Source organism: Dromaius novaehollandiae, chromosome 12, assembly GCF_036370855.1.
Source record: "Dromaius novaehollandiae isolate bDroNov1 chromosome 12, bDroNov1.hap1, whole genome shotgun sequence".
Lineage (NCBI taxonomy): Eukaryota > Metazoa > Chordata > Aves > Casuariiformes > Dromaiidae > Dromaius > Dromaius novaehollandiae.
In genome coordinates this window covers 15,648,712-15,665,357 of record NC_088109.1, presented here as the reverse complement: position 1 = coordinate 15,665,357, position 16,646 = coordinate 15,648,712, and the positions used below count along the sequence as shown (strand labels likewise).

Below are 16,646 nucleotides of genomic sequence, written 5' to 3'. Positions count from 1 at the left end.
AGTAGCTCACACATCCTGGATGGTAGCAAGGACAGTGCCAACACCTTCACGTAGGCACAGAGCCAGCAAATACTCTTTGCAGCAGACGGGGGTTAATAGAAACCACTGGTTACCTCTGCCCAAGGCACATGGCAAACAGCTCCTCTTCTCTTACAGGGGAATCCAGATTTTTTTTTAATCTGCAAATGTCTGATTTGCAAATCAGCTACAAACCTTGAAGAGACCTGGAAGCCAGTGAAGCCTCTGGAGCATTTCACAAAAGCTCCATACAACAATAGCTGCAGCTAAATACCATGCATTTTAATTGGATTAAAAAATAGCCCAAGACTGTCTGGCCTCTGCTGGTATTTTGGCGCCAGCAGGAAGACGCAGGGGTGGGGGGAGGATCTTGCAGGGTTCCCTTAACAGGCAAAGCGCTGCCTCCGGCCAGCGAGCAGCTCCCTCTCAGCAGGGCTCATGAACCCACTGCTCAGGCCAACAGCTTGCCAGCCCTGACCTTGCACGCTCGTGTACCCAGGCCCCTGCTACGTCAGGACACACTGGATTGGGCCCCTGCTGCTACCAGTACAGCGCACGTTGGTGACACCTTGCTCCAACTACCAAACTGGTCGGGAAGATTTGCCCCTGGCACGGGCAGGCTCCTGCGCCAGCCTGCAGCTCTCCCCAGGTTGTGCAAGGGCTGGGGGAGCTCGCTGCGGGCCGAGTCCCGTCAGACACGCACAGATGTGTCTGCTGTGATTAAGCAGGCACCGTTGCTGTTCTCCGGCACAGGGAGCGTGAGCAGGGGCCACCTGCTCCCTTCCACGCCGGGGGAGTTTGGCACTGCGCAAAGCCAGGTGGGTGTCATGCACCGCTCGGCAGGAGCGCAGCAGCGGCCCAAGCACCGCACCGCAGCCCTGGCAGCAGGAGCGCGCTGCGGGCGCAGGAAACGCTCTGGGCAGCTGTGGGCCGGCGGAGGCGGCCAGCTGCTGCGGGGCAGCCGGGCACTGTGTCGCCGCAGCCAGCAGGCTTAGCTGCTGATGGCATTACCGCACCACACGTCCCGCACGGAAATAAAATGAAAATATTGCTGCACAGCGGGGACGATGCCTGCTCTCCTCCGTGCAGCGGAGACGGACCACGGGCCGCCTCCAAGCAGGGGATCCCGCTTGCTGCACGCTTTACTTTTGGCCCTCTTCTAGGGAGGAAGATGCAGGAGGGGTTGAAGCTGCAGGGCCAGGCAGAGAGGGTGCCAGGACGCTCCCCCGGGGCGCGCTCCAGGCCTCCCCGGGGCAGCGGAGGGCCGCCCTGCGGCGGGCCCGGGCGGCGGGGGGCAGCGGGGCAGAGCGAGGGCCCCGGGGAGACCCCGCCGCCAGGCACGCTGGCAACCCCGGGCCCCTGCCCGCCCCCTCGGGCCGGGCCCGGACCCGACGGGGCAGCGGAGCTACGGCCCCGGGCCCCGGCCCACGCCGGCCTGCCGACTCGGGGGCCTCCTGCCGCCGCCCGCCGCGCCGCCCCCGGGGCTGGGGCTAGCGGCGGGAGGAGGAGCGGGGGGAGCCCCGCCGAGCTGCTCCGAGCCTTGCCGAGGCGCTCCGAGCCGAGCCCGACCTCAGCCACCCGCTCCGGAGCGCCGGGACGCTCCGAGCAGCTCCGAGCCTTGCCGAAGCTTCCCGAGCCGCCGGGGCAGCGGGCCGAACGCTGCCGAACTGGAGCCGAACCTTGCCGAGGCTTCGGGCAGCGAGCCGAGCGCTGCCGAGCCCGAGCCGAGCGCTGCCGAGCCGTTCCGGAGCTAGCCGAGCACCGCCGAGCCCGAGACGAGCGCCGCCGAGCCTCCCCGGAGCTAGCCGAGCGCTGTCGAACCCGAGCCGAGCGCTGCCGAGCCGTCCCGGAGCGAGCCGAGCGCGGCCGAGCCCGAGCCGAGCGCTGCCGAGCCGTCCCGGAGCGAGCCGAGCGCGGCCGAGCCCGCTCCCGAGCGCTGCCGAGCCGCCCCGGAGCGAGCCGAGCGCCGCCGAGCCCGCTCCCGAGCGCGCGGCGCTCCGCCGCGCTCCGCCGCGCTCCGCAGTGGCGGGGGGCGCGCGCGGCAGCGGCGGCGGCGGCGCGCGGGGCGCAGAGGCGGCAGCCAAGATGGCGGCGCGGGTGGCGCAGGGGCCGGGAGCCCGCGGGCGCGCCTAGGCCGCGGCCCCCCCGGCGGGCGCCCCGCCGGCGCGGCCCCCCGGCCGGCAGGATGCTGCCCTCGCAGGAGGCCTCCAAGCTCTACCATGACAACTACATGCGGAACTCGCGCGCCATCGGCGTGCTCTGGGCCATCTTCACCATCTGCTTCGCCATCATCAACGTGGTGGTCTTCATCCAGCCCTACTGGGTGGGCGACAGCGTCAACACGCCCAAGCCCGGCTACTTCGGGCTCTTCCACTACTGCGTGGGCAGCGGGCTGGCGGGCCGCGAGCTCTCGTGCCGCGGCTCCTTCACCGACTTCAGCACCATCCCCTCGGGCGCCTTCCAGGCCGCCGCCTTCTTCGTGCTGCTCTCCATGGTGCTGATCCTGGGCTGCATCACCTGCTTCGCGCTCTTCTTCTTCTGCAACACCGCCACCGTCTACAAGATCTGCGCCTGGATGCAGCTGCTCGCAGGTACGGCCGCGCCGCCCCCGCGCCCTCCGGCACCGGCACCGGGCTCCGGCACCGGGTGTCCCAGGCTCTGGCACCGGGCACCTGCACCGGGCATCCGGCACCAGGCATCCTGGGCATCCAGCACCGGGCACCGGCTCTGGGTGTCCCAGTCTCTGGCACCGGGCTCTGGCACCGGGCACCGGCACCAGGCATCCCAGGCAATGGGCATCCCAGGCACCGGGGCTCCGGCACCAGGCATCCCGGGCACCGGGCATCCCGGGCTCCAGCACCGGGCATCCGGCACTGGGCACCGGCACCAGGCATCCCAGGCTCCAGCACCGGGCATCTGGTGCCAGGCATCCTGGGTGCCAGGCATCCCAGGCATCTGGCACTGGGCACCCCGGGCATCCAGCACCGGGCATTCCAGACTCCAGCACCAGGCATCCAGCACCGGGCATCCTGGGCACTGGCACCAGGCATCCGGCACTAGGCATCGGCACTGGCCATCCCAGGCATCAGGGCTCTGGCACCGGCATTGGGCATCCTGGGCTCTGGCAGCAAGGCTCCGGCACCAGGCATCCCGAGCACCGGGGCTCCTGGGCACCAGCACCAGAGATCCCAGGCACTGCCACCAGCACCAGGCATCCTGGGCACTGGGCATCCCGGGCTTTGGGCACTGGGAGTCCCAGGAACAAGCACCAGGGATCTCAGGCACCAGCCCCAGGGCTACCCAAGCACCAGGGCTCCTGGGCACCAGGACTCCCAGACACCAGCACCGGGCCTATGCAGGCACCAGCACTGGGATCCCAGGCACTGGCACTGGGCACCAGCACCAAGGGCTCTGAGGGCACTGGGCACCAGCCCCAGGGCCTCTGGCACTGGCTCCAGCACCAGCCCCAGGGATCCCCAGGCACCAGGATTCCTGGGCTCCAGCTCCGGTGCTCCCCGGGCACCAGCACCAGGGCTCCCAGCCACCAGCACCAGGGCTCCTCAGGCACTGGCACCAGCTCCACCACTGGGGCTCCCCAGGCATTGGCTCTGGCACCAGGGCCTCCCTGGGCACTGGGAGCTCCTCAGACACCAGCTTTGGGTACCAGCATCAGGATCTGCTGGGCACCAGCACTGGGAGGTTCCCAGGCACCGGCACCAGGGGCTCCCCTGGCATCGGCACCAGCACCAGGGGCTCCCAAGCGCCGGCAGTGGGCACTGGCACCAGGGACTCCCCAGGATCTGGCACTGGAGGATCCCCAGGCACCAGCACCAGGGGCCTTCCCAGACACCAGCACCAGGTGCTCCCTTGGATACTGGCACCAGGGGCTCCCCAGGCACCAGGACTGGGCACTGGCACCAGGGCCTCCAGCAGACACTGGCACCAGCACTGGGGGGTTCTCGAGCACCGGTACCAGGCACTGGCCCAGGAGCTCCCTGAGCACCAGGGGCTCCTCAGACACCAGGCACTGGCACCAAGGGCCCCCCCAGACTCTGTGCACCAGCACTGGGGGCTCCCTGGGACACCAGAAACCAGCACCAGCACTGGGAGCTCTCCTGGACACCAGGCACTGGCACCAGCACTGGGGGCTCCTCCCGGACGCTTACACCAGGCAATTCCCCGGACACTGGCACCTGGGCCAGGCACCAGGCACCAGAAACCTGTACCAGGTGCTCCCACGGACACCAGCACCCAGGCCAGGCACTGGCAACAGGCATCGGTACCCGGGGCTCCCTGGGACACTGGGCACTGCACCCAGGGCTTCCCAGGACCCCAGTACTGGGCACTGGCATAGGCACCAGGCACACAGGGCTTCCCAGGACACCAGGTCCAAGCATGGGGACAGGGCATGTGTGACCAGGCCCTGGGACAGGCACTGGCACCGAGGGAGCCTGGCCTCAAGGCACCCCAGGATTCCCTGAGAAAGTTGAGCCAGGCACCAGCACTGGGGGCCCCAGGTCACCCCAGAGCTCCCTGGGACACCATGGCCAGGCACTAGCACCGGCAGAGTACTGGAAACAGGCACCAGCACTGGCATCAAGGGCAGGATCAGGCTGCAGAGAACCACAGGACCCCCTGGGAGACCTCAAGAACCACAGACCCTCTTCAGAGCACCCCAGCCTCCTGGGGCACCCCGGATCGGGGACTCCCTCCAAGCCATTGGGGACCGAGGGCCCCAGACTCCCCATCTGCCCAGCCCCGAGAGGTGCTCACTCCAGGGCAACCCCTCGGCTCTCTGGCAGGAGCCCATGCATAGAGCCCCCCACCCTGTAAAAGGACCTGTGCACAGACCCTCCAGCTTCCACTTAAAGGGCTGCTGAGCGCAGCCTCCTTCCCTCCAGCACCATGAAAAGGCCCTGCGCATGACCCCTTCCCGGCTCTCGCCATAAAGAGACGTAGGTGTAGCTTTCCCCAAAGAGACGCCATACGTTTCCCTCTGATGGCTTCTCAAAAGGGACAAGCCCTTTCATTCACTCCCCCAAAGTGAACCCTCATAAAGGGACACCGCACATACAACCCAAACTGCCCCAGAAGGGGACCTGCTGCAGGCATTGTTGAGGATCTCAAGTCTCCCCTTGTGCCTAGCCCTCCAAGCTCTCCTCACAGAGCTTCCAACATCCTTTTGGGAGAAAGACACCCCCCCCCCCCAAAAAAAATGCTGAGCTCTCCCCCAGTAATGGGGCCTTGCACTGCATGTAGAAGGCCCCTGTGCTTCCAGCTCTCTCCAGTCTTATCACAGGTGTCAAGACATCCCGTTACTCCCCACCCAGTTCCCAGTGAGGGTGGATAGTCCCAGAGCTTGTGCTGGAAACACCCTGAGCATCTCTGGGCAAAGACCCAGAGCCCCCTGTATAGGAGGGCCCTGTATTCCCAGTGAAAGGACCCCCAGTCCCACCTCCTGGGAGAAGGACCCCAGTCCTCCAGGATATAGCCTTGTGGGGTCTCTCCCGCCGTGCTAGGGGCTTGCAGCTGGCCCGGCTCCTCCTGACAGCTTGGCTGAGATGGAAAGCTTGACCTCTCCTCACCCAGACCAGACCTGGAGCTGCCTTGGCTTATCGGGAAATTCCTTCATCTTTAATTTTCCCCGTCCTAAAGATTTACTGGTTTAAGGCAAGCTCAGAGTCCAAATCCCACTGATTGGCCGCAGCTTAATCAGTGGCTTGGAGCGCCTGGCGGGTGCTGCCGCTGCGCGGGGAGCTTGTGGCGGCGGGCAGCGTGCGCGGGGCTGTCCCAGGCCACCATCGGGGCTTTCTTCCTGGGGGCCCTGCCCTGGCCAGCCCTGCCCTGGCCCGGGGCTCTGCGCGGCGACCGCAGCAGTGCCCTAGAGGGACGTGGGCAGGGGTCTGGGGCCAGAGGGTCGGGAGCAAGGGGGCCTGAAGCATGGCTGTGCCCCCACGCGTGGCCGTGGGCCCAGATGCCCCAGATGCCTCTGGGCTCCTGCTGAAGGCAAGATGCAGCCTGGGATGGGCAGAAGCTGGAGCTGGTGGGAGGCTGCCTTCAGCCCACCCCCTTCGTCAGGTCCCCCCAGTGCCTCAGCCCGCCCCGCTCAGCCCCCGCAGTGGCTGCTGGGCCCAGCTGGAGCCGGGGCCTCACGGTCCCTCCCGCCCTGCCTGGGCACGTGCCTCGCTTCACACTTTGCGCCTTGCTACTACACTTGCGTTCCTCACAGCTGCGCTCGCGAGAAGGCCTGGCTGTCGGGCTCACTGGGGCTGAGCTGCTCGGGGTGCGTCAGGGGCGGCCGCAGGCGGAGGTAGGACGGAGACGGAGCTGCCAGGACCCACAGAGACGCCACCGTGGGCCGAATGCCATGGCGCAGGGCAGGGATATGGCCCGGCGCAGGCTCGGGGACAGCGTGGTGTCAGGCTTGGGAGATACCCCTGCATGGGGGGGGGGGGGGGCGGCGGGCAGTGCCAGAGCACAGGGCTTGGAGAGGCAGAGGAGGGAAAAACAATGCTCTTGCCCGGGTGAGGATTTAGCTGAAGGGGGACTTGCGACTGTGGGGCAGAAGCAGCAGTGAGGCCTGAGCTTCCCTGTCTCACTGGCAAAAGCAAAGCAAACATGGTGAACGGCAGAGAAGTGTGGCAGAGGGGCGCCCACCCTTGTCCGTATGGGATGGCCAAGTGCAGAATACAGGGCTGCTGTGCGAGGGAGCAAACGGGCTTTTCAGTGTGGAGACAGTCAAGACCAGGAAGGTGGGGGAGGAGGAGAGAAGGAGGAGCTAACAGACAGCATCTTTTTCAGAGAAAAAAAAAAAAGTTTAAATCTTCAATGTCTAATTAGTGGACGACCATCAGGGAAGGGCTTAATTAGGCCTTTGCAGAAAGCCCCATCTCAAAAGCCACTGCCCCCCTAGGAGGAAACTGGATCTAATTAAGAGAAAAGACTCTGCTTTATCACAAATAGAAACCTAGCCATCTGCCCTGTTCAAAATCCCAATAACACAAAACTGGAGATTGTGCTAAATCCTTCTGTTACAAAACCAGAAATGCTGTGCCTTTAACATGAGACCATCAACAACTGCGTGACGGAGGGCACCCTGGTATCCGCCCCCCGCGCCCACATCGCCAAAGGAGCTCCTCGGAGAGCCCCACGGCGCAATACTTACTTGCAGAGGAACTGGCTGCAGGGGTGGCCCTCTCGTCCACCCTCCAGTTGTGTCACACTAAACCGTGAGCTCGCTGGGCTCTGCGGGAAATGTAGACGGCAGCGGCGGTTCCCCCGTCGGACATCGGCCTGGTCACTTTGGCTGGTGGAAGCACCCGCAAACAGCGCCGCAGGCAGAGCGCCCTGTGGCCTGAGCACACGCGTCGCTGGGCTGGCTGCAGCCGTCAAACTGTCTGGTGGGGAGGCAGGAGAGTTTGGGAGCACAGAAGAAGGAGATGTCTGGTTTTGCACCGACAATTAGAAGGACCGAAGAGGCGGCTGGCTGCGCACAGCCCATCTCGCATGGGGAGGTTACTGGCCACACGTGATGGTGTTTCCCCGTTCCTCCTGCTCCGTGCAGCTCCAGCGCAGCAGTCGGGGCGCTGAGGCCCTCTCGCCCGCTTAGGGCAGGTGTGAGCACAAAATGTGAGAGGGCCTTTACCCAGGGTCGGACCGTTGGCCGTGGCATTGGCCTTTGTCTTTATGGGTGACACGGTGGAATTAATCGCGCAGTGTCCAGACACCTTGTCCAATGGAGAACGTGGTAATATCTATGCATCTTAGTCCTCCTCCCCTTTGGGAGAGCCACTTCAGAGCTACGCTTAGCTCTCTCCAATGGGCCCTTCCCACCCACCACAGTGTGAATCAGGAGCTTAGGCAAGGCCTCAGCAATTTTATCTTCTGTGTGAAAGCAGCATTTTCCACCCTCTGGATGGAGATCCCTCCTGCGGCAGAGCTGCACAGCATGGCTGTGACATGTCCATGGAGAAGAGCAGCAAGGAAGCCCCTTTCCTGCTGCCAGCCTTGTCTCCGTGCCTCATCTGCACACAAAGGAGCAGGCTCCGTTTCCCGTAGTCAGAGCACACACTCGGGAAACCACAGCGCTTTTGGAGAGCAAAGTGAATTTCCCATTTGCACGTCCCTGCTGCAGAGGGATGGCTGCTCTGCTGTGGAGGCACCGCTTTGGTTTCTCCTCGGCATGGCCGGTGCTGCCTGGCTTGATGGTTGCAGTCTCTGAGGGGTGGAGGATGATCCCAGAAACTGCTTTATGTGGGGGGCAGCTAGTCCCCATTGCCCGTCCTTTTGTCTTCTCTGGGCTGAACCTCCTCCTCCTCAGCACATTTCTGCAACCTTCAGCCCTGTCTGTGCCACCCCTTTGCTGTGCTCGGCCCTTCCCGGCGCCCGCTCTTGTTCTCTGCGTGGCGTCGGCACGCGGTGGCCCCCGGTCGCAGTAACGGGGGTGAAGAGCAGCAAGGTCTGGTCCGTGCGAACGCTTCAGCCCTGGGACGCTCACGTGTGCTGCAGCGAGCGCCGCGTCTCCTGAGCCACGTTAGCGCAGGTCCACCTTTCCGGCTGGAGGGCCAGCTCTTCTGCTGAGAGTTTGGAGGTTTCAGAAAATAGTTTTCATGGATATAAAAATCCTTAATGAAAAAATGAGACATATCCCTGATCCAAACCAATGAGAGGGTATAACTGGGACAGTTATTGGGAGTGAGGAAGAGATGGGTTTGAGCCTTTCTCTGCCCAAGGAAGAATTAGTGCCAGTGTATCAGCTTCCAGCTACCAACATTGCATCAAAAAAAAGACACCCATGTGAAAAATTTGCAGTTGCTGAATTATCAATTTCTATCCAAACAAGTTTCTTGAGGATTTCCCCTCACCCTCCTCTGCTACTCTACTTTGTGCCTTCGTTGCCAGCCTGCCTTGTATCAGGGACGTGAGCAACCAAAGCAGCACAGAGCTTGCATCCATCCAGCAGCTTGTGCTTCGCAGCAGCCAGCCCTGAGCCTTTGAAGACAGCGGAAGCCTCCCATAATGACGGCTTAATGGGCCCGCGTTCCTGCGGCGAGGGTCTGAGCCAGGCGTTTAGGAGCTGGTTGTGTCCTGGAGCTTACAGCTCTTCACTGTTGTTCTAGATAAAGTAACTGTCAGTTCTGATTCATACAAATTCTTAACCCTATTCTGAAGCCTGCTGAGTTTCTGGCTCAGAAACAGCTTGTGGAGCAAAATGCCGTAAGGCAGCTCCCTTTTGTGGAAATGGCATGTCCTGTTAGCTGTCGTGAGCGTGCTGCCTTTCATTTCCATTTATTTTCAGGGGATTTCTGTTCTTAGCAGAGAGGCTGTGCTGGCGACGAGCCAGCCGGGGGGGGCAGGAGCCCAGCCACCCCCTGACCTCCCCAGGCCCCGGGGACTGGGCCACATTCCTGCTCGGCGCAGGGAGAGCGGCTCAGGACTCGCTTTCCCTCGATGATTTCAAGGCGTTAGGAGCCTTCTCCTCCTGCGGGACCTGAAGTAGGCTGGCAATGACAGGGTGCGTTGGACAGATGGCAAATAGTAAAGTCACGGTTGGTTGAGAACGAGCTGGGACGAGGGAAAGCGCAGCAGAGCTGCTGGGGAGCTGGGAGCGGGGTCAGAGCCGTGCATCGGAGCTGGGGCTGGGCTGCGAGCGCCCGCCGCGTCCCCCGGGGCTCCCCGTCCACGGGGTCAGGGCGAGCGTGTCAGCAGGGCTGAGCCCTGTGCCCAGGGCGGGCCGGTGCCGCGTCCCTTCAGGTTATTCGCAGCCAGGTCCGTGAGCCTGCGGGAGGGCAGGCTGCCCTGGGGGACACGGGGACGAGCCGTCGTGTGCGACGCCGAGGGGCCCAGCCTCGGCCACCTCCGCGCAGCGACCCGGGCAGCTGGGTAGGAGCAGGCGGCACAGACGCCGGCGTGACAGGAGCCCAGCGCAGCGGGAGCCCCTCTGCAGCCCCTTCTGCTCCGCTCGGCTGCCACTTACTCCGCGTGAGACAGAAATAGCACGTGCCCATCCCCGGGGACGGGGCTGGCTGCCAGTGGGGCCGCGAGCCGCACACGCTGCAGCGAGGCGAGGAGGAGGAGGAGGAGGAGGAGGGCGCTGACTCCCGGAGCCGCTGTTTGTTGCGGGAGGTGGTTCCTCCGCTGCAGATGTTGAGTTTTAGAGCCAGCGTTTATTTATAGCCGGGTTCAGCGCAGCTCACAGGGCCATGCCTGCCCTGGCAGGGACTCCCTCGGCACGGCGACACGCAACGTGCACCAGGGCCAGGGCTCTGGCTGCCCGAACCTGCCCTGGCTCCCCCCTCCAGCCCCATCCCCTCCTCAGCAGCCCTGGCACGCTGGGGGCTCCAGCTCTGCTGCTTTCCCCAGCTGAATTTGGGCAGCTCCAGCCTCACCTGGTCCTCATGCCAGATCCCTGCTAATCAGTGCAGCCAGGTGCAGCTCTGGTGCTCCCCAGTCCCAGCAGCACTCATTGCCCCCCTCCCCAGGAGCAGCTTTTAAGGCCTGTGCTGTGGCAGCGCAGGTTGCAGCGGCTGCCCCGCAGGACGAGCCGCCTGGCGCAGGGTAGCATCTCGCCTGGCCGAGGGCTTCAGCATCAGCAGCATTTGCCGACTTCAGGACCGAACAGGCCCTGGCTCTCCAGCCATGGTGGGAGAGGAGAATAAAAAGCCAGTCTTTGCCCAGTACTTCAAGCTAGACAACAAGCTAAGTGATTAAAAAGAAGTCAGACTTAAATCCTGCAGGCACAGCTCCACTGGTCTCATGCCACACTGGGATAACCCCGATGCTCTGCAAACACACCGGTTACTCAGATGCTCCAAATTAGCTAAATGCACCTTCTGCCAGGGGGATTTGATCCTGTCACCAAGAGCCTCCTCGCTTTGCTTTGCAAAAACCTTGCTCCATTGTTGCAGCCTGAGTCATAAAATTGAATTCCCTTCAATTAATTTATTTTGCCAGGGTATCAAAAGCCCCTGAGATGCACATTTCATTTCTAAGGAGCCCTGACAAGGTAGCACCAAAGAGTATGAAACAGTTGCAGAAACAAGTTGGGAGCTGCTGGCAGCCCCGGGCCAAAGCCTCAGCCCAAGCAGAAGTCCTGCGGGCAGCGCAGCAAACCAAGCGGAGGGCTTTCGGCACGGGGTTTCAGACCACGGGCTAAATGCTCATTTCCAGACCTCTGAGCGTGCTCCCTGCTTTACTCTAGACCCCACTCCAGCTGCTCCCTGATTTCTGGAAGTGCTGCACCTAAAACAGCACTGCTTCTCACCACGGTTGCAGAGAAGTGTCACTACCTAGCTGTCATAGTGTCCTCATGCTTTCATGTCCCCGTGTGACATTTGCTTTTCCCTAACAGCCTCACTAGCATCCGCCTTGTGATCTGCTGTAATCCGCCCTTGCGAGCGTGGCCGAGTAGTCCTCCCTCTGTGCAGCCCCTGCCCCCGGCACTACCAAACCGCGTGTCCTCAAACCCATCTCGCCCCGCTCCCCCTCGCCAGTGACCCAGCTGGGGAAATCCTGCAGGCGGGAATTGCAGCCCGGGCCTGGAGCGGGGATTGCTGCTGTGGGGTGTGATAGCGTGGAGGAGGTGGGCGTCCCTCCGCGGCACCCGCGCACAGGGACCCCCGCGAACCTCAGCAGCATAAGAATTAAAAAAAAATAGACAGGACTTGGGTTATTTTTTTCCTCTTTTTTATAGCTGATCTTGTAGGAGTCATAATTCTCCGTTTCCACAGCTGCAAGGTCTAGAAATAGGCAGTTTTAAATAAAAAAAAAAAAAAGAGGTTTTCATGCAAACCCAAGTGTCTGAGAGACCTTTGCGCATTTTGAGGCCGGTGACAAAAGGAAGGCTGCTGGGAGGGGAAGCAGCGGAGGGGCAGGCGGCTGCAGCCCGTCAGAGCCGATGCGACGGGGCTGGCTGAAAAGGGCAGCGAGGTGGCAGTGCCACGCGCGGCTCAGGCACGTGCGCGGGGAGGCTCCGGCGCTTCCTGACCTTTCAGAGACTCGCGCCTTTCTGTCAGGGTGCTGCTGCCGGTGTTTGGGAAAGGTTAAGTCCGTGGCGGTGGCTGCTGCCGGGGTGCAGCCCCGTGGGGCACGACTTGCACCCGCGCTCACCGCCGGGCCGGGCCACACACGGGCAGGGGGCCGGCGGCAAAGCGGCTCAAGCAAGAGCGCGCAGGAGGCCACCGCACCACGCTTCGCTGCGGGCACCCTGCCTGCTGCCGCTTGCCCCCAGGTGCTCATCTGGGCAGTTTCTCCCATGGGAGAAGGACATGCTCTCGAGGGGCTGGTGTCTGCAGGGACGCGGTGGCCCCTGGGGTCTTACCCTGCTCCAGGCCGGCTGGAGGGCAGGTCCCCAGGGACGGCAGGGGACGAGGCCAGGCCACACACAGGCTGGAGCAGGCTGCTAAGGCTGTGGGCCTCGTGTCGGCCTCCCACCGGGGCGTGTTTGGGACCCAGCGAGGGCCCCTTGCAGCCTAATTTCACGTTCAGCTCCCTGAGCACCCCGTGCCGCCAGCAGAGCACTGTACTTTTGCCACCCCCGTTCCTAATGTCTGCAGAGCAGGAGCCCGTCAAGACACGGCTGCCAGCCGCGCAGCCGAGATGGGCTCCCCGCTCCGGCCTCACGCCGCCCAGCCCCGGGAGCAGCTCTGCGGGACGGGGGGCCCAGCTCCGAGGCTGCCCGCTTCCCGTGTGACGCCCCGTCTCCCTGCCCAGCTCTCTGCCTGGTGCTGGGCTGCATGATCTTCCCCGACGGCTGGGACGCCGAGACCATCCGGGACATGTGCGGGGAGAAGACGGGGAAATACTCCCTGGGCGACTGCTCCGTGCGCTGGGCGTACATCCTGGCCATCATCGGCATCCTCAACGCCCTCATCCTCTCCTTCCTGGCCTTCGTCCTCGGCAACCGGCAGAACGACCTGCTGCACGAGGAGCTCAAGACAGAGAGCAAAGGTGAGGGCCGGCCGCGGGGCTCGGGGCTGCCCCCGCCGCGCCGGCGGCCTCGCGGCTGGGCACGGGGTGGTGGGAGCGGTGCGGCCGGCCGGGGCCTGCGGCCCTGCCTGATGCTCTCGCTCTCCTTGTGTTTTTCAGATTTTGTCGGCACTGCGGTAAGTCCGGAGCGGCGCCGTCCTGCTCCCCCTACCCGAGCGTGCGGCTGGTCTGCGCATGCCATGCCAGGGGGTGCCGCGTGGGGCGGCTGCCTGCGCTCTGCGGGGCCGGGGGCAGCAGGGCTGGGGGCTGTGGGCCCAGTGGGGCTTGGATAAGCAGGGCTGGGGGCAGTGGGGCCAGGGGCAAAGGGACCAGGGGCAGCAGGATTGGGGTCAGTGGGGCTGGGGGCAGTGGGGCCAGGGACAATGGTCCAGGGGTAGCAAGGCTGGGGCAATGGGGCTGGGGGCAGCAGGACTGGGGTCAGTGGCACTGGGGGCAGTGGGATTGGGGTCAGTGGGCCTGGGGGCAATGGGGCCAGGGACAGCAGGGGCAGCGGGATTGGGGACAGTGGGGGCAGCAGGATTGGGGTCAGTGGGATTGGGGTCAACGGGGCTGGGGGCAGTGGGGCCGGGACAGGCACGTGTATGTGCTGGCAGCACATCGGTGCAGCCAGGCCCGGGGCGGCACTGCCCCTGCCAGGAGCGGGGTGCCCATCCCCGCCGAGCCGGGCCCGACCCGCCGCGCTCTCCCCGCAGCGGATATAGGGCCGAGCGGCTGCAGCAGGACCCTCGCCCCGCACCCGGCGGCATGGGCGCCCCCTCCCCGTCCCACCCGGCGTCGGCTGCCAGCAGCCCCGCGGTCCCCCGCGCCGGTGCCCGCCACCGCGTCCACGTCCACGCCGGCACCGCCACCCCCTGCGTCCCGCCAGCTCCGCACCCCCTGCCGCCCGCCGGCCGCCCCGGGAGGACGCCCCCGACCCGCTTCGTCCGCGAACAGCATCAAACTGCGGTTTCGTTTGGAGGAAAAAACATTCTCAGAGTTTTTAACAGATTTCTACATCCCCCGGACTCCAGAGCCGCCGCCTCCCGCCCGCCGCCGCCCCAGCACCCTCCCCGCGCCCATTTTGTACAGCTCCGTGATCCTGTCTCCACGGCCGGGGCGCCCCGCGGCTGGGACGGGGCCAGCCTGTACTTTTACGTGTAAATTCATATTCTCGAAACAGGGTAAAGTGACTCGAGCCCCCTCCCCGCTCTCCCCGCTGCCCGGGCAGTGCAGCCCCGGCACCCCGCACCGCTCAGTCCGGCTGCCCGCGGGGACCGGGAGCAGCTGAAAGCGCCGACCCCCGGCGGGACGGCCCCCGCCAGCCCCAGCCCCGCGCCGGCCGCTGCCATCGCCTTCCCTCCCCGAACGGTGCTTTATCTCCACTGGTGACAGCCAGGCTGCCGCGGCGCGGCCGCGAGGGCCCCAGCGTGCGGGTGCCGGGCCAGGCTGCGAGCTGGCCGCCGCGGCGCCCCGAGCAGCAGCCCTCGCAATGCAATAACGCCCTCGGCGCCACGCTGAGCCGGGGGGAGCCAGGGCCCGTGGGGTGCCGCGGGGAGCGGCGGCGGATGGGGCTGCACGCGGGTTTCGCGGAGGGGCGCCGGGCTGGAGCGATCCAAGAGGGACGAGGCTGCCGCTGGGAGCAGGAGGCTGGGCGGCTGGTGATGGTGGCACGAGCCACTGCCCCAAGCGGGCGCCAACGCGGGCGGCGCGGGATGGGAAACGCTGCTGGGAAAGGCAATGAAGGGCTACGCAGGAGCCATGACCCAGCCCGGCGAGCCGCTGCGGCCGGGGCGCCCGGCGGGCGGTAAGTCGTGCCCTGAGGGGCGGCGGGGGAAAGGGAGCCACGCTGAACCGCGCACCGAACTGCAAGCGGGGCGCCGAGCTTCGCCCGGGCCAACCTCGCTCCGGGCGCTCCCGCGCTGCAGACGCAGCCCCGGGCCTCCCCGTGCGGCTGGTGGCGGAGGCCCGGCCCCGTCGCGAGTGCCATTATTGATCCATCTGGAAAACAAAACAAAACAAAGCAAAATCAGTGGAGAAAGGAATACAGTAGCTGTAATATATCTGTATTTTAGTACAAAGTTTGATACAGTGTTTCACAAAACCTTATTGAAAAATATAATTCAAACCAGATCAGCTCTGACCCGGTGGTGTGGTTGAGGCAGGGGCTGGGGCAGGCGGGGCGCAGTGCCCATGGGGGCTCGTCTGGGGGCTGGAAGGGTGATTTGCAAAGCGGTGGTTAATTAGCTGCTGTGCCAGCTGCAAAGACCAGTGAGATGGTGGGGGCTGGATGAGGAGAGGCTGAGAGGTGGCTTCGTTCAGCCTTCAGCAGAAGCGGCGAAGGGAGAGGCCGTTGCTGGGACAGTGCAGAGAAGATGGAGCCAGACTCCCCTCAGCAACGCACGCGGATGGGACGAGGCAACAGACAGTCTGGAACAGGGGAAACACCCAGGAGGTATCAAGGAAAACTTCACCATGAGAGCGGTCAAACACTGAAGCAGGGGCCCAGAGTCTTCTGGCATCACAGAGATGGGCTCCACTTCCCCACTGGGGACGGGCGCAAAGGCTCCGCGTGTCACGGGGCCTGCGACAGCCTCATCTCTGGGAGCTTCCTTGGGAGGAGAAAAGCTTTACCAGGGCAGGCTGTGGGCAGCATCCCGGGGAGCCCGTGCCTGCTGCAGCATCTCCCAGGGGATGCGGTACAGCCAGACGTGCCCTGGGTGCTTTCCCAGGATTGCTGCGGAAACCCGGCTCACGTAACCAGGGGGACAGTGCTAGGAGCAGGGTGGGTCTGGAGGGTGGCCCTTATGGGGCCCAGCCTTCAGCGCATGGCGTCAGACTGGTGGGAAATGCATTGGTCCGTGACAGGGATGGGCAGGCGGGTCCCAAATCCTGCCCACAGGCTGCCCAGGGCGGGCTGTGTCTGTTCACCTCCCTGCCTGCTGGCGCTGGCACAGCAGCAGCCTAGGCAGAGCTGCACGTTACCCAGGGGGACCTTGTCCAGACCCAGCCTGGGGTGGCTTCCCGTCCCCAGCTGCCACAAGGGGCATGTGGACAGCTTCAGAGGGACTGGTGAGCAGGGAACCACTGCCTGCCAGCACAAGAGCAGCTCCGGTATCAAAGAGCAGGGCTGCAGCTGCCCTGGCTCCCATGGCTCCTGCTGAGCAGCCGTGACACAATGCCGAGTGGTGGTTTTGGGAGGCTCTACTCAAGCTGACAACTTGTTGCAATGTCAAAGCGACTCCAAGAAAGAGTTACTACTGACAGGCAACAGAATAGGCTCCACTGGTTTCCAAGCAGCTTCCCAGGGGCTGGGCAGCAAGTCTGCAACAACCTCAGGAGTCACGCACCATGTCCCCTGAGCTCCTTGTAACAGCTCCTAGTCCGAGAGGCGAGGAAGCACGCAACTTCATTCCCATTGGAAGTCCTGGCCTTACTCCGGAGAGAGCAGCAGTTCCCCTTGGCCCCAAGCTGGCAGGGATGCTCAGAGGCATTGGCTGCCTGACACTTCACAGGTTTGACGATGAGCACTTTGAGGCACACTTGGCTGGCCCTATCCTAGCTTTGGGTCCATCTCCATCTCAGAAAGGCTTCCTAAAGAAAAGGCAAGCAATATTAAAACTAAAAGCGCTGTGCATCAGTGCACCAGAAAACCACACGTGCTG

The 16,646-nt window shown here is 64.1% G+C and overlaps 1 protein-coding gene across 1 annotated transcript; it reads left to right on the top strand.

Moving 5' to 3' along the window:
* The first annotated feature begins 1,877 nt into the window (after positions 1–1,877).
* On the top strand, positions 1,878–15,124 carry LHFPL4 (LHFPL tetraspan subfamily member 4). The gene is made up of 4 exons (XM_026093119.2): positions 1,878–2,609; positions 12,730–12,966; positions 13,105–13,121; positions 13,698–15,124. The coding sequence occupies exons 1-4, from the start codon at positions 2,204–2,206 to the stop codon at positions 13,704–13,706; spliced, it is 669 nt and encodes a 222-aa protein (XP_025948904.2). The 5' UTR covers positions 1,878–2,203; the 3' UTR covers positions 13,707–15,124.
* Positions 15,125–16,646: the final 1,522 nt, after the last annotated feature.